Source organism: Notechis scutatus, chromosome 12, assembly GCF_049901735.1.
Source record: "Notechis scutatus isolate UNSWTSFEM ecotype Mainland chromosome 12, rNotScu1.2, whole genome shotgun sequence".
NCBI classification, from domain to species: Eukaryota; Metazoa; Chordata; class Lepidosauria; order Squamata; family Elapidae; genus Notechis; species Notechis scutatus.
Window position 1 is genome coordinate 14176309 of NC_142020.1, and position 26473 is coordinate 14202781.

Below are 26473 nucleotides of genomic sequence, written 5' to 3' on the forward strand. Positions count from 1 at the left end.
GAGCTTGGTGGTTTCATTACCCAACTAGGGAACAACATTAGTGCTAGAAGGCAGAGGGTTTGTGGAGAGGAAGAGGAGGAGGAGGAGAAGGAGGAGGAAGAGGAGGAGGAGGAGAAATAATAGGGTTGTGAGGTCCTTGGTGGTCCTTGACCTTGGTGTTTTCTTGCAGACGTTTTGTTACCCAACTAGGGAACATCATCAGTGCTAGAAGGCAGTGGGTTTGTGGAGAGGAGGAGAAGAGGAGGAGGAGGAGGAGGAGGAGGGGAGGAGGAGGAGGAGGAGGAGGAGGAGGAGGAGGAGGAGGAGGAGGAGGAGGAGGAGTAATATGGTTGTGGGGTCCTTGGTGGTCCTTGAGCTCGGTGTTTTCTTGCAGACGTTTCATTACCCAACTAGGGAACCTCATTGATGCTAAAATGGAGTGGGATTTGTGGAGTGCAGAAAGGGAAGGAGAATTGTGAGGTCCTTGGTGCTCTCTGAGCTTGGTGATTTTCTTGCAAACATTCCATCACCCAACCTAAGTAACATCATCAGTGCTAGTCCTGGCAACCAAGCTCAGAGAGCACCAAGGACCCCTCACTCAACTTAACCTGTGGTGTGAATGCATCTGCTGCTAGCTTGCCTGAAAGGGGTTCCTCTCAGGATTCCTGAGCCCCAGAGTTCTCCAGGGTACGGTTGAGGTTTGGGGTTGGGTTGTTAGGAGCTTCTGCCTCAGTGTAAACATACGCACAGAGAGAGGGAGATTTGGATTGCTCTGCACTTGGCCTGCTGTCAAATATGAATGTTTTTGACATAACCGTTTACTCTTCCTAAGAAACTGAGACTCTTCTGTTTCCAACATGCTTACAGTTTCTTGGCAGGGCAAGAAGCAGCTGAAATGGTGAGATGGTTGTTAATCTTTTTTTTTTTTTTTTTAAAGAGAAATGCAAACCATGAGGCTCTGAAGTGATTTCACAAGGACTTCCAGCTCCTTGTGGGTGAAAGGACCTTAGTCTGGGGGCAGCTGCTTATTTCTTCCTTGTGTTCCTTTTCTTAATGCCAGTTTAATCCCTTACAAGACAATCCCATCTAGGTTTAGTAAGAGATCATTTCCTGCAGGTCCTCTAGCAATTATTCCTTGACATTTTAAGGTGGCGTCCAGGCATACAGCTTCTTCTGAAGTGGGCTGAGCTTCATTAGACTGCAAATGGGAATGGAGTAAGTTGTAAATAAGTGAGCAATGTTCTTCCTGTATGTTGAGAAGAAATAGAGACATAAAAGTATGGTGCTGGACGGTTGCTAAAGGTCAACTAGCCAGCCTTCAGCCTAGATGGGCATCAAAACCATGTTCAACCACCCATGAGAAGTGGCTGTGTTCTTAAAATCTCAAGAGATGGAGAAGCCTTCATAGCAGCGTGACTACCTCATACATCTGCTAGGAGACTGGTGGGCTGCCTTGTGCAGTTGGTGGAAAGTCCTACGTAGTGGTTGCAGTGTAGAAGAAGTGGTGGTCCATAATGAACAAACAATCAGCATGAGCCACTTAGGTCAGATAGACCAACATTTCTCAATCTTGGCAACTTGAAGATGGGGGGACATTAACTCTGAGAATTCAATTTTGGGCATCCATCCATCCTCAAGTTGCCACGGTTGAGAAACAGTGAGATAGATTGGCTGAGGAATTCTGGGGATTGACGTCCACCCATCTTCCAAGGTTGAGAAACAGTTTGATAAACCATGGTTGGCTGAGGAATTCTGGGAATTGACATCCACCCATCTTCCAAGGTTGCCAAGGTTGAGAAACAGTGAGATTGATCATGGTCTCTCTTGAACCCAGTCTATCTCTTGGATTCCTAACGTAGAGAAGAATGCCACTTGACCTATTTGGAACATCTTACTAGGTTGGCATCCATGTCCCCAAAGGATTACAAAATCAGTTGCTGGCCCGTGAACAAAACCTAACCTTCTCTATTGTATCTTTCTTGTTTGTTTTTGGCAGGCAAAACGAAGATGAGGACTTCCTACCCACAGGTGAAACGTCCGTCGATTCCTACCCAAACTGGCTCAAATTCCACATTAGCATTAACCGGTACGAGCTGTATTCCAGGCACAACCCAGCGATTGGCACCTTGCTGCACGATTTGGCTACCCAGAAAATCACCAGTGTTGGTAGGTTGCCGTTTCAACTACCATTGCCATCTGTGTGTCGGTGCAACTGTGTCTTCTATGGCTGGCTTGGGAGATGCTTCTTTTGCAGGAGTTGAATTTGACCGTCGGTGACGTTTATATTTATAGTTATGATATTTAGAGTCTTTTTTTTTAATGCATTGTCCCACCCACCTTGGCCCTTAGCTCCACCTAGGTCCTCTGGCCACACCCCCTTTGCAATGCAACTGTTGAGTTTCTCCTTCTGGTCTTAGAACCTCATACAGATACAGAGTTGACCTACGAGGGGCGGGTTACCAAATTTGGCCACTTTAAAACTTGTGGACTTCAGCTCCCAGAATTCCTCAGTCAGCCTGGCTGAGGAATGCTGGGAGTTGAAGTCCACAAGTCTTAAAATTGGAGACTCCTGTCTTAGACCAACAGTGCTATTTCTCAATGCCATTAAGCTCATGGCCTGCAGAATTGTGACATCCCCATCTGAAAGCAGGTGAAGGTGAATGACCAGAGGTTAATTAGGCCAACCCATAAGTTATAGGTCAACTCTGTGTCTGAATGAAGTTTACTGGGCTTCTGTCTCAGTTGAAATGGAAGTTGGCAGAATGCAGTTCGCCCCACCCATGTTTTCATTCAAGGCTAAGCCAAATACATTAAACTATGTTCCACTTTATCTCCAGGATATAACAGGTATTCTGCCTTCTTTATTTAGCGCTATGCCTTTGGCTGCTCCTTGTGGAGTTGTTTTGTTTCTCCATGTACCCACAGAATTCTGGGAGTTGAAGTCCACACTTCTTTTTTAAAAAAAATAATTTTATTAAAGTTTTACAATTTTAAAAACAAATCATATTTACAATTTTTGCAGTACGTTGTGGCATCGGCTTTTCCATATTCATATAGAACTAGTCTCTGATTTCCAGTTTTGAGCATATGTTATTCTAGCTGTTGTCAACATATTCAATTTCTTTCTTGTCATCACCTCGAATTATCCCTAATAGGAACATTTCAGGCTTAAGTTCTATTCCCTCCCCCCAGTTATTTCTTGCAGCCAAATCCTTATTTTGTTCCAAAATTTCTTTGCTTTAGAGCACAACCACCACATATGAAAGAAGGTGCCTGGTGTCTTTTAATATTTCCAACATTTTTGGCTGCTCCTTGTGGAGTTGTTTTGTTTCTCCACATACCCACAGAATTCTGGGAGTTGAAGTCCACAAGTCTTAAAGTGGCCAAGGTTAGAGACCCCTGATGTAGTGTATATTGGAGGCGGTGAGCCTTTTGAGAGCTGCATGCAATGAAATTTCATTTTTAATGTACGCCGGTGAGTGTACATTCAAAGTGACAATAAAGTTAGTCTAAATCTAAATTCTCCCCATCCTGTAAGGTTGAAGGTAAAGGTTCCCTTCGCGCATACATGCTAGTCGTTTCTGGCTCCAGGGGGGTGGTGCTTATCTCTATTACAAAGCTGAAGAGCCAGCGCTGTCCACAGATGTCTCCGTGGTCATGTGGCCGGTATGACTTAACGCCAAAGGCACATGCTGTTACCTTCCCACCAAAGGGGTCCCTATTTTTCTACTTGCATTTTTTATGTGCTTTCGAACTGTTAGGTTGGCAGAAGCTGGGACCAGTGACAGAAGCTCACCCTGTCATGCGGCGCTAGGGATTCGAACTGCCGAACTGCCAACCTTTTTGATCAACAAGCTCAGCGTCTTAGCCACTGACCCACTGCGTCCCTACAGCACGTCTCAATCCTGTAGTAGATTGAAATTTGGAAGGATTAGAACATGTTTCTGTCCCTTGTAAAACCCATTTTTCCTTTTTTTATTTTTTTTTGTTTCACTCGGCACGACTCTCTTCAGAGGTTTAATTATCTCTTCAAGGTTTCAACCGAAGGCAAGCAGGACTTGGCTCAAGGAAAGGTGAGGGGCGTTTTGCGCCTCTAATTACAGAACTAAAGTACAGAAGTGACCATAATTAGCCATTTTCTTTGTGCAGTTGAAAATTTGCATCTCTAATCATGCCACCTGCATGAGCCAACAAGCTCCTTAATTAGAAACTCTGCATGGTACACAGCATCAAGACGCAACATGTTAATAATTCCAGGCGCTCCTTTTTGCTTATTAAAATTAGGAGGATCACCCTTGATTTCTAAGGAATGGCATTGTCTGCAAGTCTTCTTTTATCATCCTACCTGGCTGGAATGAGCCCATAAATGGAATCAATTCATTTCTAACATCTCAAGCACTTTCCGCTTGGGTGGGTCATGTAATTTTTTAAAAAAGGTACTGTAGAGTTATGGGAAGGATGAGGACTTTGCATAGACCATTATGCAGACCTTGTAGGTCATCTAGTCCAACCCCCCCTGCCCAAGCGGGAGACCCTACACCATTTCTGACAGAGGGCAGTCCAGTCTCTTCTTGAAAGCCTCCAGGGATGAAGCTTCCACAACTTCTGAAGGCAACTTCTGTCCTATGGATTGATTGTTCTCACTGTCAGGAAATTCCTCCTTATTTCCAGGTTGAATCTCTCCTTGATCAGTTTACATCCATTGTTCCTTGTCTGGCCTTCAGGGGCTTTGGAGAATAGCTTGACCCCCTCCCCACTGTAGCAGCCCCTCAAATATTGGGTATTATCTGGGAGAACATCCAGAAAATGAGTCCAGAAAAGGTTGGATGACTTAAATGTTCTACAGGTGACACTTACGATGAATGTTTAGGTCATCCAGCTTCTTCTCATGAAGTAGTCCTACAATTTGGTCCAAGGCTGGAGAAAAGTCCTGTCTAAAATCCTGCAGAACAGTTGCTAATATTGGCTGGTAATTATGGGCAAAATGAAGAAAGAGGTTGACCTAGGAGAAGGGAATTATCCATGTTCTTGTTTTAATCTTTGATTCAGAATCACAAGGACTAGAATCTTTAGCCGTGGTAGCGCAGTGTGGTGGTACAGTATTGCTTCTGATGGCTGCCTGCAATTTGGCAGTTCAAATCTCACCAGGCTCAAGGTTGACTCAGCCTTCCATCCTTCCAAGGTGGATAAGATGAAGATCCAGATTGTTGGGGACAAGAGGCTGACTCTGTAAACCACTTAGAGAGGGCTGTAAAAGCACTGTAAAGCAGTATATAAGTCTAAGGGCTATTGCTATTGCTAGTGGAGAGACTAGAACTTAGGCCTTTGCAGGCCAAAAGTCCCAGGTTCTCACATTTTACTAAACCAAAACTAGACATATCATGTGATAACTTAGCATCATGTGCTTCATCAGCATTGAGCTAACTAGTTTAATTATCCTTTTGGAGGTGGTTTCTTCTACTATTCCTTTCTTTTTCCTCTTGTTGTATTGATTAGGTGTCATTAAGTTGTGGTCAACTCTTAGCAACCACATCAATGGATTCTCTTGATTACAATCTTCCCTAACTTGGTCCTTCAGATCTTCCAACAGTTCACTCATGACAGCTGTAGCTGTGTCCACCCACCGTGCTGTTGATCTTTTTTTTTCTCTTCTCCTTCCTTCCATCTTTCTTAGCATCAGATCTTTCTCCAGAGATCTGGGTCATTGCGTAATGTGCCAAAAGTAAGATTGTGTGATCCTGGTCATTTGTGTTTCAAGTAAGAATTCTACATTGATTTCTCCCTTTTATAGCACTCTAACAGTTCTTAAATAAGAAGAGTCTGATTGTAATTCTGTCCTTGGTGTTCGTCTTTTCTAGATGCAGAAAACGTTTGGCAGTGGAAGTAGAGAAATATGATTTGTTTCTGCTTCTGATGTTCAGACACGAAGCTGAGATCTTCTGAATGATAAACGAGGCATGTCCCAAAGGTGTTTTTTTTTTCCCCCAAGTGGCAACTGGACTTTCTTTGTTTTTCCTTGAAAGACATCTTGTTTCTTATCCCAGAAACTTCTTCAGTTCTGACCGAATGGTGAAGGATGGAAGGATTTATATTTTTTGCAGTCATCTGGTCTTTAGCACTCTCTCTGAGAGTCATTGAGGCCACTTGGAGGTTTATCTGAGCCCTCAGGATCAGCTGGATAGTACAAAATAGGTGTGGAACCTTCTTGGAATAGTCTTCAAGGAAAAACAAAGTCCAGTTGCTTGTTGAAAAAGCACCTTTAGGACTGGATGACTGAGAACCTCCACAGGCAGATAAATTAGGCATTTTACACACACCTCTTGCTTGCTCTTTTCCACCCAAGTCTTTCCTGAGAATTTGAACTAGAATCCCGATCGAAGGATGTAGCTCAGCGCCACTCTAGTGTTTTCATATCAGTTCATAAGTCAAGTCAGAGCTTTGATTTGATTTGAAAACTTGATGAGAGAGAGAAGTAAAGCGATCTTTGGGACTGTCAGATTGATTGAAAGGCATTTATCCCAACCTGTTGATTAGATGTTTCTGTTAGGAAAGCTGATTTGATGCAGCGAATCAAGGAAATTGGCTTGGAGTCACATCTTCGAGTTGAAACGTTGCACATTCTGGAATCTAATGTCTTATCAGCACAGGAATTAGGGGGTCCATCATCCATCCCACCACTGTTAGAAAAGCAAAACCATATGGTGTTAACTATTTCCCTTTAAAAAGGCGAAGCCCATTGGATGGAGGGCAACATTTGAAAAAGCAAAAACGGAGCGAAGCAAATAAATACAATAACGTGCTGACCACTAGCCGAATAAATTTTACATTTTGCGGGTCATTGACTGAATAAATATTGATTGATGGATGGATGGATTTACTGATTGACTCCACTTTCTTTAGATTACGAAAGAAGTGGAAGGATCTTGAAATGGCTAATAAACATCTGGATATAAAACTCAATTGGACAGGGCCTATTTTTGAGATTAGAATAGAAACTGATCAAGGAGAGATCCAACCTAGAACTAAGGAGAAATTTCCGGATGGTGAAAGCAAGAAACCAGAAGTTGTGGGTGCCTCCATCACTGTAGGTTTTTAAGCACAGCTGGATAGCTGGTTACCTGATCTCCAAGTCCCTTCTGTTATTCTGTTGTCTATTCATTTGAATTTAAATCTTGAACTTTATGCTAATCTGGGTGCCTCCTCTCTCTCCCTCTCTCTCTCTCCCTCCCTCCCCCCCTCTCTCTCCACACACACACACACACACACACACCACATAACTTTAGAGTCCCCCAGTATGTATGATTAACTCAGGCTAAAGATTATCCAGGACTATTTACGCCATCCTGAAAGCCCATAAAGATGCAAATGATCCTTTTAATCTGTAGGCATCTCAGCAGCCCCTGTGCCAAGTGAATGGAAAACAGAAATGAGGTGAGGCCATCTTACACGAAGATTAACCCAAGCAAATGACAAACTTCCACCGAGATCAGGCGAGATCAAGTTCTGCAGAGGAAAATCTCATTAAGAAGAGGGAATCTGAATTTCAGCTGACTTTTTACCTCTTTGCTGCTTTCGGCTGAAAAGAATGGTGGAAGAGTTTCAGCATTGCACGGTGGAGTGTTTTCCACGACTCTCCCTGGTTATGAGCCAAGCCTTTAATTATATTCTGCTACCCTGCCCTTGCATTCTTCTTTGAGTCATCTCACACTTCCCAGATCGTGCAGGTTCAATGGAGAGATCCAACTTGGAACGGAGGAGAAATTTCTTAACGGTGTGGACAATTAACCGGTGGAACAACTTGTCTCCAGAAGTTGTATTATGTTCTAACACTGGAGGCTTTTAATAAGAGACTGGACAGCCAGTTGTCCGAAATGGTCTAGGATCTCCCCGGGGTTGGACCAGAAGACCTCCAAGGTCCCTTCCAACTCTATTATTCTGTGTTTATCTTAGCTATATACCCAGCAGTGGGATTCAAATAATTCAACAATTAAAAGTTCTCTTTTAATTAAAGTTCTCTGCCCTAATGATTTGTTCCAACAATCAGTTCACCAGAAACTTAACAACCGGTTCTCCTGAAGTGGTGCAAACTGGCTGAATCCCACCACTCTATATACCCCTTTTTGACCTAGAAAAATTTCCACCTTTTACATAAGTTGACATCAGCATTCCTAGTTTTATTAGGTTGCACATGGGCACCTGAAGGAGTTTCTAATGCTAATTTATGACCGTAATTTGTGCCTTAAGTTGGTATTCTTGTCTCTTTTATTTTTGGATTTCAAGCTTAGCGATTTCAACTTGGCTTTCCATTCAGATTCGCTTCTCATTTTGGCTTTTCTCTTTTTAAGTATCCCCAGAGGGTTTCTGAGTTATTTGGGTAGGTGGTAGCACAAGCAATCCATTAACTTCCTGGAGAAAGAGAGAGGATTGGTTACTGGGTGAATGATAATGGGCCTAACTCATTAGGAGGCCCCGTTTGATGGATGACCTCAAAGTGCTTAACATAGCAAATAAAAATAAATCAGAATATATGATCCCGGTTGGCTGCAGGCATGAAAACATCTCTAATAACAGCTCGGCTGTGGAAGTGTCAATCATCCCAGAATGTGCCAGTTTACCACCATTCCTGGATCTTTGGGGAAATTCTATCCATGGCCATCCAACCCTTCAGGGAGATCAAACTTGGAATCCAATGTCATTAAGGTCAAATCGCTTTTATGGTACAACAATGCATGTCAGCCTTGACTTACAACCCTCATTCGGCCTGGAATGACAGCCGTAAGACATCATAATTCGAAGCATTCAGACAACCAGATTTGAATTTACAGCTGTTTTTACAATGCTTGTTAAGTGAATGCTGCAGTTGTTAAACAAATTTTCCCCATTGGGCTTTTTTTTTTTTTTTTGGCTGGAAACAGCAAGTCACAGCCAGAAACCAGCAAAAAAAAAAAAAAGGTCACAGATTGTGATAATGCAACTGCAGATGTTGCAAACAGCTGTAAAGGTGAGCTGGTTCGAGCCCAGTGATCATGTGAACTTCGGGGTTCTGTGGTCCTTGTAAGTCTAAAAACGGCTCTAGGGAGTTCCGTGCTAACTTGGAACAACTGTTAAGCAAACAGTTGTACATCAAGGCGTACCTGTAGTAAATCTTGCAAGTCTGAATGTGCTTCCCTCCTCCCTTTATCTTCATGAAAATTAAGAAGGTTTTTTTTAGTGACCCGTAGGGACTCTCGGTGCCCGTCTTCCTAGAAGAGCTGTGTTGGTGCAATAGTTAAAGTCCAGCATCGCAGACAAACTCTGGCCACAGCCTGGAGTTTGATCCTGACGGAGCTCAAGATTGACTCAACCTTCCGTCTTTCCGATGTTGGTAAAACGAGGAACCAGATTGTTGGGAGAAAGATGCTTCTATGTTGTAAACTACCCAGGGATTGCTTTAAAGTCAGTGGTGGTATTCAATTTTTTTTTCTTTGCTACCTGTTCTGTGGGTGTGGCTTGGTGGGTGTGGCATAGCTTGGTGGGTGTGGCTTGGTGGGCATGGCAGGGGAAGGATACTGCAAAATCTCTATTCCACCCCACTCCAGGGGAAGGATATACTGCAAAATCCCCATTCCCTCCCCATCCCACTAACCTGCTTTCCAGCTCTGTTCTCCTGTGCAGGGCAACCAAAGAAGACCCAGCCAATCAGCTGGCACTCGGGAAGCAGAGAAGAGATGAGGGTGGGGCCAGTCAGAAGTGGGATTTACCGGTTCTCTGAACAACTCAAAATTTCCACTACTGGTTCTCCAGAACCGATCAGAACTGGCTGAATACCACCTCTGGATGGATGGATGGATGGATGGATGGATGGATGGATGGATGGATGGATGGATGGATGGATGGATAGATAGATAGATAGATAGATAGATAGATAGATATGGAATTCAATTCAATTTTTTTTACTACTAGTTCTGTGGGTGTGGCTTGGTGGGCGTGGCAGGGGAAGGATACTACAAAATCCCCATTCCCTCCCCACCCCACTAACCTGCTTTCCAGCTCCCTTCTCCTGTGCAGGGCAACCAAAGAAGACCCAGCCAATCATCTGGGACTCTGGAAGCAGAGAAGAGATGAGGGTGGGGCCATCCGGTTCTCTGAACGACTCAAAATTTCCACTACCGGTTCTCCAGAACTGGTCAGAACCGGCTGAAGACCACCTCTGTTTAAAGTGCTATGGGGTGGCATATAAGCCTAAATGTTATTGCTATCGTCATTGCTCTTGTCTAAGAAGTTTTCTCATGTAGTAACTCTTCTACCTGTTCCTCAAGGCCATTCCCGCTTCCCTCTCCAAGTTGCTTCCAAGCCGACCTCAGTTGTCCCTTGGCTGATTCAGACTTGGGGGGACAGAAGCCCTAAGGTTGATGTTGGCCATCTGTGTTGGGTTCTCAGGGAGCTTTGGCAGCTACTTGGAGCTGCCCCTGGGGTGGACCCTTCCCCCTCCTCTCTCCCCCACCTCTCCCAAACTTTGCTGCCTTGTTCAGTCAACTCCGGTTGAAAACGAGGCCACCTCTTACATTTTCCGAGAAGGCTGGAAACATGTTCTAGCAACTCCACCCGCCGAGTGTGCTCTATCATGTTTTTTTAATGTCTAATCTATTTTTTGTGCACGTCTCAGGGATGAAGCCAGAACTGAGCCAGTGCTCCAAGCGACTGTGAATTTGCCAGAGAGCTAAGAGTCACACCTAGCAAACTCCTGGAGTTGTTGTTTTCTTTCAAAAAGAAAAAAAAAAGAAAGGAAAAGAATGATGGTGTGTTTGTCTAGCCTTCCCAAAAAAAAAAAAAATTAGCCTACTCGGCACATCAGCTTAATCTAATATGGGAAATCTCCATGCTCCGTCCAGGCCGTTTTCAGCACAGATTGCTGGACGGCCTTTAATTTCTAATTTATTTATTTTTTTTCCCCCCGTAGGAGAAGTTGAGTAAAATGTGAGAGAAAGCCTGGGATCAGCAAAAAAAGAAAAAAAAAACCCCAAAGCTGGAAGTTCTTTCCTTTGCTCTCTCTTTTTTTCTTTCTCCCGAAGCAGAAGAGTAATTAAATGGACCAAATTTGCATAACATTTTATAGCATGGGAAAAAAAAAAAAAGATTACACCAGAAGGAGTAATTAAAGGAATGTATAGCTAATAGCTGCAGTTTGAGGGTGAGATAAAATGGGCAAAAGGAAAAGGGGGTGAAGTCTAAAGCAAATTAGGATGCAAAATCAACTGGCCGGATTTCAGATTTTAAGCCTTTCTTTCCTTTTTGGAGGGAGGTCCATGTGATTCGTGTTCCACACCTTTTTTTTTTTTTAACCTGTATTATGGTAATCAGATATTGGTCACAGATGCTGTCTTGACTTTTTTTTTTGTCTCTCTTGCTATGAACATCCCAGAAGGATTGGGGTGGGGTGGGTCAGTGATGGTAGGCTACTGGTTTGGACTGGTTTGGCTAAAAAAAACAGCCGACGATCAGCTGAGAGAAGGAAAAGCTCCTTGTGCGCATTAGGCAAAACATGCCCGCCAAGCCATGCCGAACCAGTGGTAAAACAATTTTAATCCCCTCCACTGGGTGGGGGGACAGGATAGCTGTCTTCAAGGACTTGAGGGGCTGTCACAGAGAAGGCCCAAAAGCCCTTTTTCCCAAAGGCAACTGGACTTGGTTTTCCTTGGAAGACATTTTGCATCCTTGAAGACCTTTAATAGATAACAGATGAACAGAGTTGGAAGGGGCCTTGTAGGTCCTCTAGTCTAACCCCCTGCCCAAGCAGGAGACCCGACACCAATGATGGCAAACCTTTTTTGTTGGGGTGTGCTGAAAGCACCTGCGTGTCAGTACCCACAATACAATGCCCCCCTGAGCATGCACACGCAACACCCCACCCCACCTCTTTACCTACACTGCACATGCAACACACCTCCCAGCTGATTTTTGGCCCATTTGAGGCCATTTTCGCCCTCCTGGGGGCTCAAGGGAAGCCTCTGCAGCCTTTGGAGGCCGAAAAACGGGCCCGTTTCGGCAGTTCTGGTATTTCCGGAAGGCCCATTTTTTTGGCCTCCTGAGACTGCACTGCAGATAAGTTTGGCTGGGGCTTGCATGCCCACACAAATGGCTCTGCGTGCCATAGGTTCGCCATCATGGCCTTACACCATTTCTGACAGATGGCAGTCCAGTTTCTTCTTGAAAGCTTCCAGGGATGAAGCTCCCACAACTTCCAAAGGCAACTTCTGTTCCATCAGTGGATTGTTCTCACTGTCAGAAAATTTTTCCTTATTTCCAGGCTGCGTCTCTCCTTGTTCAGTTTCCATCCATTATTCCTTTTTCTCCTTTTATACTGATTGCAACATAAATAAATGTATCTCCACAGACGGGTAATTTCTCAGTTAACATTGCTAGGTGTCAGCCAAACCATATGGTGCAGCTTTATGGATTTTGTTTTTCCCCTGAAACTTTTCCTCCTCTTTTCCTTCCCTAGCCATGAAGTCGGGAGGGACCCAGCTCAAACTCATCATGACATTCCAGAATTATGGACAGGCCTTGTTCAAGCCAATGAAGTAAGTTGGGAATCTGTCTGTCTGTCTCTCTATCTGCCTGCCTGCCTTATGAAATTCCTTGAGCAGCCTCGCTGGCTATGAAAATAACCAATGGTGGACGACCATGAGTTTGGATCCACCAAACAACGAAATATATGTGTCTCAATGAATTATGTGTCTCAGCGGTGGCTGGCTAGCTATCAGGATTCTGGCAGTTACCCCCATTTAAACCATGAGTCTCGAGCCAAACTTCCAAAACCTAAAAAGGATTTATTGGGAATTAACATCCCGGTACTGCCTGGGTGTAGCCGACTCTGAGACACATCATCCATTGTCACCCTTGACCCTGGTTTTCCTCCCACCCCCTGGGTGTATCATAATTCATATTCTCCAATGGGACACATCCATAGCCAAGAGTCATCAATCATGCTCTAATTTTGCGTGGCAGAAATTTCAGTCACCTAGTTACTATCTTTGAAAGCATTTGTGGAATGTAGTTTCGGTTTTGCAAGCTGCTGCACTGCTCCCCCCTCTCTCTTTCTGTTGGCCACTCTAAAAAGACCATAGGAATATTTCATGAGTTGACAGTAGCATGCATGTATTAATCGGGTATATTTGCCTTTCTGAACTTGAAATGCAACTGCTGGGGGAATCAACCTGGATCTGACCCTGCCATTGGAGAGTGGACTTCAGTCCTTTGATCATCCCCTTCATCCCAACTAGGGAAGCTGCAAGGCTCAAGAAGAAAGATAAGACTAATCTTCTTTTCCCCCCGGTCTCCTTGATCTTCAGCCGAACACTCCAGGGATGAGGGATGGGAGATGCGTAGGTTTTCGGAAGTTTCCAAACTACAAAAGACTACCTTTGGCTGGAATCACTGGGAGTTGTCGTTCAGCAAAATTTGGGCTTAGCCAAACCATTGGACTAAGACTAGGGCAGGAGTCGGGAACCTTAAACACTCAAAGAGCCACAAAAGTCCTAACCGGAAGCCCCCCATTCAGTCCTGGAGCCGACCGGAAGTCCAGTTCCTCCACCATAGTCTCCTCCTGCCGCGCTGTTCTTTCCCTGCCCCCCTAACCAGAAGCTCCTCTCAAAATTGTGACACTGTCAACTCATAAAATATTTCTGAGTGGTCTCCCCAAATAGGTAAAATCTGCATGGCTTTTCATGCTTCTGAGGGATGACAGGGGAAGACCTCTGCAGAAACTCTTCCTAGATCCATTTTTTCCCCCAGAGAAGTGTAAGTAGCTAGGAGATGTCCAAGGGATCGCAGGTGTAGAACAGAAGGCACCTCCAGTAGCATTTATCTCCTCCACATCCAGCAATAATGTCAGCTCAAAGACTCTACCCAGAGAAAATAATTGGAAGCAACCTAAAGAGGCCAGAAGAAACGGGACAGACTTCAAAGACTCTAACACACCAAATGTCAGTGCGTTAATTGAATTGATGTGTCTCTGTCTTCTGTCAAGACGGAGAGGAAGTCTGTGATGCCTTGGTATCATTTGCGAGTGGTGAATTGCACCAGTGAGGTTTTGAAGTTTGCAACATGCCCATCAAGGTCCATTTCTGAAACGAGGCCTGGGTTCCTGGAAATGCAGAGGGGGCAGGAGGAGGAAGCCTGCTGGGCAACCAAGGCGGTGGGCTGCCCTCTGTTTCTGATTGCTCCCAGAGGGACATTGTCCTTCCAAATCAGAGGGTTAGAATAGCAATCAAAAAGCAGGGAGGGAGGGTGGGGTGAAGGCATGGTGTGTCGAGGTTGGCTTAGCAGGGAAGGGAGGGACAGAGGGACGGAGGGAGGAAAGGAGGGAGGAGAAGAGAGGGAGGGAGAGAGGGAAAGATAGAAAAAGGAGGGAAGGGAGGGAGGGAAAGAAGGAAGAGGAAGGAAGGAAGGAAGGAAGGAAGGAAGGAAGGAAGGAAGGAAGGAAGGAAGGAAGGAAGGAAGGAAGGAAGGAAGGGAGGAAGGAAGGAAGGGAGGAAGGAAGGAAGGAAGGAAAAAGTGAAAGGAGGGAGGGAAAGATAGAGAAAGAATGGAGGGAGGGAGGGAGGGAGGGAAAATAGAAACAGGAGGGAAACAGGAGGGGAAGGAAGGAAGGAAGGAAGGAAGGAAGGAAGGAAGGAAGGAAGGAAGGAAGGAAGGAAGGAAGGAAGGAAGAGGAAGGAAGGAGGGAAGGAAAAAGCAAAACAAGGGAGGGAAGATAGAGAAAGAATGGAGGGAGGAAAGGAAGAAGGAAGGAAGGAAGCAAGGAAGCAAGGAAAAGCGAAAGGAGGGAGGGGAAGATAGAGAAAGAATGGAGGGAGGAGGGGAAGGAAGGAAGGAAGGAAGGAAGGAAGGAAGGAAGGAAGGAAGGAAGGAAGGAAGGAAGGAAGGAAGGAAGGAAGGAAAAAGCAAAAGAAGGGAGGGGAAGATAGAGAAAGAATGGACAGAGGAAGGGGAAAATAGAAACAGGAGGGAGGGAACAGGGAGGGAAGGAAGAGGAAGGAGGGAAGGAAAAAGCAAAAGGAGGGAGGGGAAGATAGAAACAGGAGGGAGGGGGGAGGGAGGAAAAGGTAGAGAAAAGATGTGGGAAAGAAAAAGATTCAAAAGGAGGGAGGGACAGAAGAGAAGATGAGAAAGAAAGGAGGGAGGGAGGAGAAGATAGAGACATGAGGAAGGAAAGGAAGAGAGAGAGAGGAAGAAAAGAAGAAAAAGAAAGAAAGAAAAAGAAAGGAAGGAAGGAAGGAAGGAAGGAAGGAAGGAAAGAAAGAAAGAAAGAAAGAAAGAAAGAAAGAAAGAAAGAAAGAAAGAAAGAAAGAAAGAAAGAAAGAAAGAAAGAAAGAAACGGTGTTTGAGCTGCATTTTAGCAAAGTCACTTAAGGCTCCCGGAGGCTTAACCGAGCCATTCAGAACTGGCATTAGTCATCGCCAGAATAATAAGCTTGTTCCCTTGCTTTGTTTCTGCTGCAGGAGAACAAAATTATTATTTCCTTTTAAGTGGTTCTGCAGAACTCAGGAGGGAGGAAGAGAAGTGACTTTTGCGCACCTACTTAATATTCCATCTCCCCTGCCAAATAACAGGTGAATGTATTTCCTTGTCCCTAGCAAGACCACTGGAAAACTCAAAAAATAAAAAAAAAATCGTACAACTAGCCAGAGCAGGTATGTGGAACCATTCCGGCCCATCCTTAACTGGCTGGGGTTGCTGGGTGTTGTAGTACAGCAATATCAGCAGGCCAGGATGCTAGTTGAGCCCATCCTTGGAAGTGTGATCCTGTGAAGAATTTTTTTTAAAAAAATAATGATCTGGATTGTTAATGGTTGCTTTTAATAGATCGTAACCTGCCAGAGTCCCACTCATGAGGATCCAAAATATTGGTTTTCTTTCCTTTTTACACCCCTCTCTCCCCAGCCCCCAGGTTATAGAACCACTTATTACAAAATAATTCCCAGAATCCATCCAGGTATGACTTCAATGTACAACCACGACTGAGCCCAAAATTTCTCTTGCCAAGTGAGATGTTGGAGTTTTGCCCCCTCCACTGAAAAAAAGTGACTTATAACCCTTTTTCACACTTACGACTGTTGCAGCATCCCCACAGTCATGAGAGGCCAAGCGAGGAGATGCGTGCCTCGATGTGAGTGATGTCGAGTTGGCCATGCCCAACCAATAACATGACCACCAAGCTATGCCCACCAACTAAGCCACGCCCACAGAACTGGTTGTTAAAAAATTTGTATCCCACCCCTGAGGAAAACTTATACTATTTCAACCTGCAAATAGATCCCAGAAACATCTGGGATTTGGAATGATGGTTTGGTCATCCTTTGTCCCCAAAAGTAAAGGAAAAGGATGCTGTTCCATCCCATCAGTCCCAAGCTTTCTCCAAACCAGATATATTATTTTCTGCTCCTTCACATCTTCTGGGCAGCATCTCTCCCACACAAAGCCAAGAAAAGACAAACAAATTATTGCACGAAGGTTGAGACGTGCATCCTTTCAACCACAGCCCAGGGAATGGTCATCTTAATAACACGCCAAGTTTATTTATAAGCTTCCGTTCCTTTCCACCAACTTTCCTCCAGGGGGGAGATGGAGTACGCCCACACTGAACAGGCTGAAAAGTGCTAGGTTCTTATTGTTTTGAAGACTTCAGTTGATGTTCTCCTGGGCTCGGGAGACACCTGGACACCGAAGTTGGGGCTGGATGAAACCCAAGACTGTCGTTCTTCTCGCTTTGTGCATCCATGCTGCTCGAATTAATTTCATCTCTTGGCCACCGGGCAATTCTAGATTGCATTGCGATGACGTGAATGCTTTGGCCTTCCTTTATGCCTCAGAACAGCCTTTGGGGTTTGTTGTTGAGAACAACCACATTGTTCCTTCCTTGAGGGCCCCAAACAACCGTTTAGCTATCTGCTTGATGGGTTTTGTGGGCCTTGATGGGGTGGAAATGTTTTTTTTTCCCCACAAATAGCTGATGGCACAATAATGATCACATTAGGGTTTTAATTGGTTGGACTACGGATGTTGGAGGAAGTATCTCCTGTCTAAGGTCTCGTTTATGGCCACCCAGGAAAGTAGTGTGTGAGTGTGTGTGTGTTTGTGTGTGTGGTCCTTCTACCAGGTTCCATGAATTATTTTCAACCAACAAGAACAGCCTTAACTTAACACAAACCAAAAAGGGAATTGTAGTAAAATGCTAACAGCCATTGGGTGATGGCCTCTTGGTTGTTGTTTTTTACCAGAATAACAGAGTTGGAAGGGATCCCTCTACTCAAGCAGGAAACCCTATACCATTTAACAGAATAAGAAATTTGGAAGGGACCTTGGAGGTCTTCTAGTCCAACCCCTGCTCGAGTAGGAAAGCCTGTACTGAAATTTACCTGAAATGGTATAGGACTACGATGGTGACCCTGTGGTACGCAGAACCATTTGTACCAGCACGCGATCTGCAGGAAAACTTACCTCACCGCACATGCGTGCACCTCCTGGCTGATTTTTGGCCGGTTTGAGGCCTTTTTCGGCCTCCTGAAGGCTTGAGGAAGGCTTCTGCAGGCTGAAAACTAGGCCCGTTTCGTCACTTCCTGTTTTTCCGAAAATACCAGACGTAACGAAACGGGGCTAGTTTTCGGCCTACAAAGCCTGCAGAAGCCTTCCTCAAGCCTCTGGGAGGCCGAAAAAGGCCTCAAACTGGCCAAAAGTCAGCTGGGAGGCAAGGTGCAGGTAAGGGGGCGGCGGGGTGGTGGTGGTGGGGTAGTGATTGCATATGCATGCGAAGGGGGCATGGGGGTGTGTGCATTGGCTTCTGGGTGCTGGCACACGAGTGCGAGCGTGCAAGTGCATGCACAGTTTTTGGCACAAGAGCCCAAAAAGGTATAGGAACTGGTATAGGATCTCCTATAGGATCTCCACCACTGGTATAGGATCTCTTGCTCAAGCAGGGGGTTGCCCTAGAAGCAGGGGTGGGATTCAAATTTGTTAACAACTATGGTTCTATGGGCGTGGTTTAGTTGGTGGGCATGGCTTGCTGGTCATGTGACCGGCTGGGCTTGGCCAACTCAACATCACTCACATTGAGGCACGCATCTCCTCGCCTGGTTTCTTATGACTGTGGGGATGCAGCAACAGTCGTAAGTGTGAAAAATGGTCATAAGTCACTTTTTTCAGTGCCATTGTAACTTTGAATGGTCATTCCACACAAGCAAAGTACGAGCAAAAGAGGGGGGAAAAACTCCAGAGAAGTTCCCGAGACAGGAAGTCTAGTCCTGCCAAGAATATAATGGAGAGGCAGTTTCTGTAAGCAACACCAGAATGTTTCCTTCCTGCCTTCCCTACAGGATTAGCCCAGTAATTTCTGCTAACAACTGGTTCTCCGAACTGCTTAGAATGTTAATAACCAGTTCAGCGAATAGGTGCGAACCTGTAGAATCCCACCCCTGCCTAAAAGACCTTCAATGTCCCTTCCAATTGTGGCATTCTGTTATTCAATTCTCCTGGTCCTTCTCCATGGCCTCGCCCACATTGGACCCATCTGCTTCTTGCCTCTGTAGGACATTATTTACTCTCAGCCCACATTTCCTCCCTTCAAGCTCTTGACTATCCCCTCATTTCCGTTGCTTATTTAAGATGCCCGCGACTCTGGCCACAATTGAGGTGTAACCCAACAGCAAACATAGATGGCGGGTTAATCCTGGAAGCGGAGCCGAGAAAGTTAGGCGCACGCCTGCCAGACGTTGAGTGTTGAGGTTGCTGTCTTCAAAAGGGTCAACCAGTTGAAGGTCGACCACGTTCCTACCGAGAAATGCCTCCTTCCCTGGGTCGAAAGAAGAGGAACTGGGGTGTTGTCTCGAGTCTGTTTGCAGCCTGAGGTGCACCCTGCAATTGTGGCTGAGCTCCACTGAAAGAGAGAAAAAGCAAAGGCAGAAATTACAGGGTGTTGTGGACTGAGGAGAAAAGATTGCTTGGCAGCTCCTAACGAAGTCCTATGCCCAGACTCTCTAAAACATGGGAGGCTAAATTTACAAAATCTTAGGGAAGGGCATTTTCAGGAGAGAGAGAGAAAAAAAACAAATCTCTCTCTCCATTTATCCAATCTATCATCTATTTATCCATCCACCCACCTATCACCTAAATAAAAGTTATGTATGTATGTGTATGTATCTCCACCCATCTATCTTTCCATCCATCCCCCACCCCTTCTTTCTTTCTTTCTTTCTTTCTTTCTTTCTTTCTTTCTTTCTTTCTTTCTTTCTTTCTTTCTTTCTTTCTTTCTTTCTTTCTTTCTTTCTTTCTTTCTTTCTTTCTTTTCTTTTCTTTTCTTTTCTTTTCTTTTCTTTTCTTTTCTTTTCTATCCATAGCTAGCTAGCTATCGTATCTATATCTAGCTATCTCTCCTTCAACCCACCTATCATATCTATCCATCCATCCATCCATCCAATCATCTACCTACCTTATCTATCTATCTATCTATCTATCTATCTATCTATCTATCTATCTATCTATCCATCCATCTATCATATCATATCTATCACCTACCTACCTACTATCTACCTATCATCTATCTATCCTACCTACCTACCTACCTATCTACCTACCTTCATTTATCTATCTCTCTGTCTATCATCTGTTTGTCTATCCATCCGTCCGTCCGTCTGTCTTTCTGTCATCAATCCATCATCCTCACCTAATGACCAGATAGCACAAAAGAGATCTTTCAGAATTGTGCCAGAACGCAAAGCCCAGCACAACCTCTCCCAGGCTTCCTTGTAGGGCAGATGCTTTGAAGAGTTGGCTCCTTAAAGCATCTCCTTCTCGAATGTGGCCGTTAAAGCAGCCACTTCACTTTTCCCATTTGCTCATTAAAAGAAAAACAACCTTCAAAGAAAGGCTTGTTTGTGCTTCTCTTATCTTTTTTTCTGAATTATTTTTCAAAGCAATGAAAAGCCTTCGCGATTTCACCTGCTGTTCAGCAAAACAAACAAATACAATGTTGGCTTTGTCTAAGTCAAAGTCTGCATATATTTGACCTCTTTTTACAAGCCCATCCCATTTCATTTGTGCAAGGATTTGTGCAGCTTTTAAAGAAATGCTCAAAAATTCATGTGTTTTTAAATGCGTCTTTGTTTGAAAGAGGCTTGTTTGTATACATTGCAGTACCCTTGTGCAAATGTTTTTGGAGAGTTTCTTTTTCCTGCTCTGTATCTCCAAATTCGAAGAAATGCAACGGCAGAATTTTAATGGCATCAGGGAGCAATTAAGTCAGTTTGATTAAAGAGACCTCACAAAGGAAATATTTGAAATATACTGATTGTTATAGCTGTGGTTAACTAGGAGCTCTGGAGAAAGCAGTTTTGGACACTCTATCAAAATGAGTTAGGAGGTTGTAGCTTGTCTACAACCTATTCCTCAAAAAAGCAATGGATATAATTTGAAAAGTTAACAACCGGTGTAAAGTATATATCTATAGTAAAAAATCTACCAGGAGGAAGTAAAATAAAGTATCTATAATACAACGTGAGCTACCTTGGGGGGGGGGGGGAATAAAAAGGTCATATAAACAAGGAAGATCAAAATCAAGAGAGGATTGATCATTTTTATATATTAACCTTAGCTGAAGGTCCCGAGCATTAACCATCATCTAGCCAAAATATATCTGTGAACAAGAGCTGGCAGCACCTCTTATTTCTCTTCTTTTTAACCCATGTATTTATTAGCTGCAGAGACCACTCAACTCCAAACGTCTTTGAGCAGGTTATGTGTAAAAGTCAAGAACAATAAAAATGTAGAGATTGACCAACTCAAGCAGTGTTCAAATATCTCAGTGGTTGCCACAATGAAGAGAGGATTTATTTTTATTTATTTTTATTTTATTTATTTTGATTTGTCAAGCGATTATAAGATTACAGGTATAAGTATAGACATAGTTATGAATACATGAAATGGGTACATATAAGAAAAATAAAAAGAGTCAATAGGACAGGGCCGGTAGGCACGTTGGTGCGTTTATGCACGCCCCCTACAGACCTCTTAGGAAAGGGGTGAGGTCAATAGTAGACAGTCTAAGGTTAAAGTTTTTGGGGTTTGGGGAAGAAACCACAGAGTCAGGTAGAGTATTCCAGACATTGACCACTCTGTTGCTGAAGGAGTATTTCCTGCAGTCAAGTTTGGTACAATTAATCTTGAGTTTGTATCTATTGTGTGCTCTTGTATTGTTATGGTTGAAGCTGAAGTATTCATTGACAGGTAGGACATTGCAATGTATGATTTTATATACTATACTTAGATCAGACCGAAGGCAGCATAGTTCTAGGTTTTCTAGGTCTAGAATTTTGAGTCTGGTGACATAAGGTATTCTGCAACGAGTAGAGGAGTGGAGAACTCTTCTTGTGAAATATTTCTGGACTTTGTCAACTGTGTTAATATCAGATACGTAATGTGGGTTCCAGACTGATGAGCTGTATTCAAGTTTGGTCTTGCAAATGTTTTGTATGCTCTAGTTAGTAGTGTGATATTACCAGAGAAGAAGCTACGTAGGATTAGGTTAACAACTCTTAATGCCTTTTTGGCTATGTAGTTACAGTGGGCTCTAGCACTTAGATCATTAGAGATGAGAACTCCAAGGTCCTTGACATGGTTGGGGTCATCAACAAAGTCTTGACTATTCAAAGACTATTCTTGACTATCAACCTATTCTCCAAAGCCACTGAAGGCAAGACAAGAAGCAACCGATGGAAGCTAATCAAGGAGAGAAGCAACCTAGAAATAAAGAAACAAATTCCTGGCAGTTAGAACAATAAATCGTCTTGCCTCCAGAAATTGTGGGTGTTCCATCCCTGGAGGTTTTGAAGAAGAGATCGGAAACAACTGTTTGTCCAGGATAACATAGGTTCTCCTGCTTGAGCAGGGGATTGGACGAGAAGAAGAAGAATTTTAAAAAAACCTTAAAAAAAAACAAAATTTAAAACCCCCCCCCTCCTCTTTTCTTCTTTTCTTTTTTTTTTTTTTTATTTTTTTTTTTTTTTTTTTTTTTAAATATTTTTTTTTTTTTTTTTTTTTTTAATTATACCAATAATTTAATTATTTTATAAATAAAAAAAAAAAAAATCTCAAAGATCCTCCAACTCTGTAATTCTGAATATAGAAAGAGAACAGAAGAGAAGAGAAGGAAGGGAATATATGTAAAGTTCCACTGGGGAGAATTAAATCTTTTCACAGCTTGTGTAGGGGATTGGATTAGTAGAAGGCCTGCCAATTCTGCTCTTCTGTTAACTCAAAACTGAGATTTTGCACGCCTACTCATTAAGGCCTACTGTTGTCCCTGATTCATGGACTTGTGTTCCAAAATCTTCATGTTATGAAGCACCATCTGAGAATTCTCTTTTGATTAACTACCTTTGATGACACCCATCATGGTCTGTCATTGGGGCTTCTATAATTCATAACACGTCAAGATTGTTGGATGAGTTGGGTATATTCGGAGGAAGCATCTCATCTTCCTGTCCCTTTTGCTCCCCCCACCCCACCGGCAAAACATCCAGGAGCAGACATATATTTTACAGGTGGTGATTAAATTCCTGCAGTGACATGCCCAGCATTTTGGGAATGTCATCTGCATAATGAACTTATTTATCAACCCAAGAAGGCAACAATATTTTTTGAACACTTGCCACATAAATAATCCTATGTGTTTTGTTGCATGGGTGTGCATGCGGGTGTGTGTTTTCATCCTGCCTAATGTTTTTTTTTTTTTGCCCCCGCAAAGCTTTCTTCTCTTTTTTTCAAAAGGTTCCTGGCCATGCAGGCACCTAGGGGTGGAAAAAGAGAGAGAAATGAAAGATTTTCCTTGACGGTCAAGCTAGGAGCAGGATAATAGCAAATGATCGCACCGCCAATTTACAGTTGCTGAAATAGATGTTTGGAGAAAAACATTGGGGGGGATATGTGAGGACAAGCAGGCCCATGGAAATCAACAGCATTTTGTCTTCTTGATGAAGGCATTTCTGACCACAAAGATGGACAACGCTTACCTTCCGGCGCCAAGGGACATTGCCTCTAATTTCATGCAGTTCTTGACTGATTTCATGCAGTTTCTAGCCAATTTCATGCAGTCTTTAGGCATTTCATGCAATTCTCCGTAGAAAATAGGAACTTCCTTTCATTCAGTAACAGAGTTGGAAAGAGGTCATCTAGCCTAACCCTTTGCTCTCGCAGGAGACCTAATCCTGTTTCTGATAAATTGGTATCCAGACTCTTCTTAAAAGCCTCCAGTGATGGGGCAATTTGTTCCACTGGTTAATTGTCCTCCCTGATAGGAAGTTCCTCCTTAATTCCAGGTTGCTTCTCTCCTTGATCAGTTTCCATCCAATGTTTCTTGCCTTCTGGTCCTTTGGAGAATAGGTTTGACCCAGAATGACTGTGTGGGAAGGAACCTTGGAGGTCTTCTAGTCCAACCCCCTCCTCAAGCAAGAAACCCTGTACCATTTCAGACAAGTGACTATCCAATCTCTTCTTAAAAGCCTCTAGTGATGGAGCAACTTCTGGTGGCAAGCTGTTCCACTTCTTGCCTTCAGATGCTTTGGAGAATAAGTTGACCGCCTTCTTCCATTCGTGGGATAGTTGGAGTCAATGGTAGACCCAGGTAGTGTAGTGAATTCTCAACTTATAACCATTCATTTAGTGACAGTTCGAAGTCATTGAACAAAGTGACTTAGGGCTGTTTCACACTTATGACCATTGCAGCATCCCCAAGGTCACGTGGCCAAATTCTTGGCCACTGACTCACATTATGACGGTTGCCCCATCCAGGGGTCATGTAATCCCCTTTTTGCCCCCTTCTGACAAGCAGAGTCAATGTGGGAAGCCAGATTTACTTACCAATGGGTTACTAATTTCACAGCTACAGTGATCCAGTTAACAACGGTGGCTAGAAAAGTGGTCCCGGGGGGGGGGGAACTCCCTGAGCCCCTGTCTCACTTAGCGATGGAAACTGTCGGGCTCCATTCTGATTGAAAGTCGAAGGAAACCTATATTTCATTTTGTGAAAAATGCACTTCAGGTTAATTTATGGGTTGCCAAGCTCAAAATCTCAGAAACTAATTAGATTCCGTTTCCCTAAATCAGCCATTTCTCCTCACCTGCATAAAACAGATTTGCTCAGAAAGTGTGTTGTTTCCTTTTAAAGAATCAACACCCCTATTTTTATTAGCGGTGGGCCGATCGGTCTTAAAATAATTTGCCACAATGCAAGAGTTCGTGACTTATGTCAGTTTCAGTTCTAGTTTATCACTTCGGTTCTTAGCTCAGCCAAAGTGGGTCAGGCCATTGCGAGCATCTTTCGGATCGCCCCACACATTTTCAAGCTCTTGCTGGAGATTTTGGGACATAATAGAAATGTGAATATTCTAGCGAACGAAATCTGTGGAGATTCTCCATCATCCACGTCACGGCTGTCCCAAAGGTGCTTTTTCTGTTTAACTTTTTTTTTTTTTAATTGAGTTATAAACTATTATAAAATACAAAAGTAAATAGAAAAGCAGTGGGGAGAAAAAAGGGGGAAGAGAAGTGAGGAAGGATCAGAAGAAGAAAAAAGAAATGTCTCTGTTGCAGTAAAATAAGGCATTAACATCAAATCACAACATTTTGCTTTTTTGTAATAATATGAACCAGCCATTTCTGTAAAGATCTGTCAATCTACTTGGTGAAACCCCAAATCAAATTTTCATTCTTTTCCGCTTCAAGCACCAAGTTCAAAAGCATGAAAAGGTGCTTTTTCAAGAGACAACTGGATTTTCTGGTTTTCTTTTCTTTTTCTTTTCTTTTCTTTTCTTTTCTTTTCTTTTCTTTTCTTTTCTTTTCTTTTCTTTGAAGACGTTCAGAGAAGTTTCACCTCTGACTGGATGGTGGGGAATGGAAGGATTTGTGTTCCTTGTGGACAGATGGCCAATTGCATTCTTTTAGAGAGTTGTTGAGGCCACTTGGAGGTTTGTCTGTGTCCTCAGGGTTACCTGAGTGGTGCAAATGTGTGTATGTTTATTGTTATTTATTTATATAAATGGACGTGAATCTATAAAAATGCAATGAATGATAGGTAGGTGGATGGATGGATGGATGGATAGGTGTGTGTGTGTGTGAGAGAGAGAGAGAGAGAGGGAGGGAGAGAGAGAGGAGAGAGAGAGGGAGAGAGAGAGAGAGAGAGAGAGAGAGTTGAATGCATGAAATTATAATGAATTTAAGCCCAACCAACCAGATGGATGGATGTTTATTGTTATTTATTTATTTAAATAAATGGATGTGAATCTATAAAAATGCAATGAACGTAAGCCCAGCCATCCAGATGAATGTGTGTGAGTGTGAATAGATAGATAGATAGATAGATAGATAGATAGATAGATAGATAGATAGATAGATAGATAGATAGATAGATAGATAGATAGATAGATAGATAGATAGATAGATAATTGCATGGAAATGTAATGAACTTAAATCCAATCAACCAGAGCAACAGCAGGGTAGGAACGCCAAACCACATTTACTGCAGAGAATTGTAATCTGTGGCTGGCTAGGTTCAGCAGGGAATTAATAGAAAAAGTTAAATTTCTGACAATGCACCCTTCCCGTGGAGATATAATGAGCACTTCGTGTATAGCGAGAAGGACTAACAGTTGCTTTCCAGATAAAAGCTGTGCCCTTGAAGCGAGCGTTCCCCCCTCCCCTCCAAAATGTCTTTTTTTTTAAGACACCACCCCCCTTCCCGGCCTTCTCTCGTTGCAGATAAGTTTACCCTCTAAGGGAGCTGAGGAAAGGATGCCAGCCTAGCTTTTGTCAAAGCTATCAGTCTGCGCGGTTCTTTTGACAGAGAAGATTAAAAACAAAGCCAAGCCAATTGACCCAACAATATCAAACGAGATGCTAAGGTCCTGGAGAAGAATGGGGTGGTTGGATTGTGCATCCGTGTGTGTGTGTGTGTGTGTGTGTGTGTGTGTTTTGTAGCAGAAAATAAGTCCAAATGACAGTACAAGGTGGTCCTGGACTTATGACCACAATTGAGCCCAGAATTTATGTGGCTAAGTGGAAAAAAAATTCACTGAAACTATTTTTCTCTAGACTAAACACACATGCACACACAAAGTTTGACACGCGGAGGAGATTAAACCCCCCACCAGGGGTGGGATTCAAATATCCCAGCAACCAGTTGCTGAGTGGGCGTGGCCATGGTGGGTGTGGCCTACCGGAAGCTCTGGAAGCCTTCCGGAAACAGGAAAAAAGGCCCATTTCCGGACTTCCAGTACTCCTGGGAGGCCCATTTTCCCCCCTCCCAGAACCTCCGTGCAGACCCTGGGCTCCTGGAAGGGGAGGGGAGGGGTGGCCTGGGCTAGCTAGTTGGTTCAATACCAGTTTTTGCCAAATTTAACATCCAGTTCGCTTGAACCGGTCCAAACCGGTCGAATCCCTCCCCTGTCCCCAACCCTTGTGTTCCTG

At 43.6% G+C, this 26473-nt stretch overlaps 1 protein-coding gene across 1 annotated transcript in view; it reads left to right on the top strand.

The window, feature by feature from the left end:
* Window positions 1-26473, top strand: part of FAM20C (FAM20C golgi associated secretory pathway kinase) — a 55308-nt gene that overhangs the window by 14560 nt on the left and 14275 nt on the right. The window contains exons 2-3 of the mRNA XM_087942197.1: window positions 1976-2145; window positions 12461-12539. Of these exons, the coding sequence (XP_087798323.1) occupies window positions 1976-2145; window positions 12461-12539 (249 nt within the window). The remainder of the gene's footprint in view (window positions 1-1975; window positions 2146-12460; window positions 12540-26473) is intronic.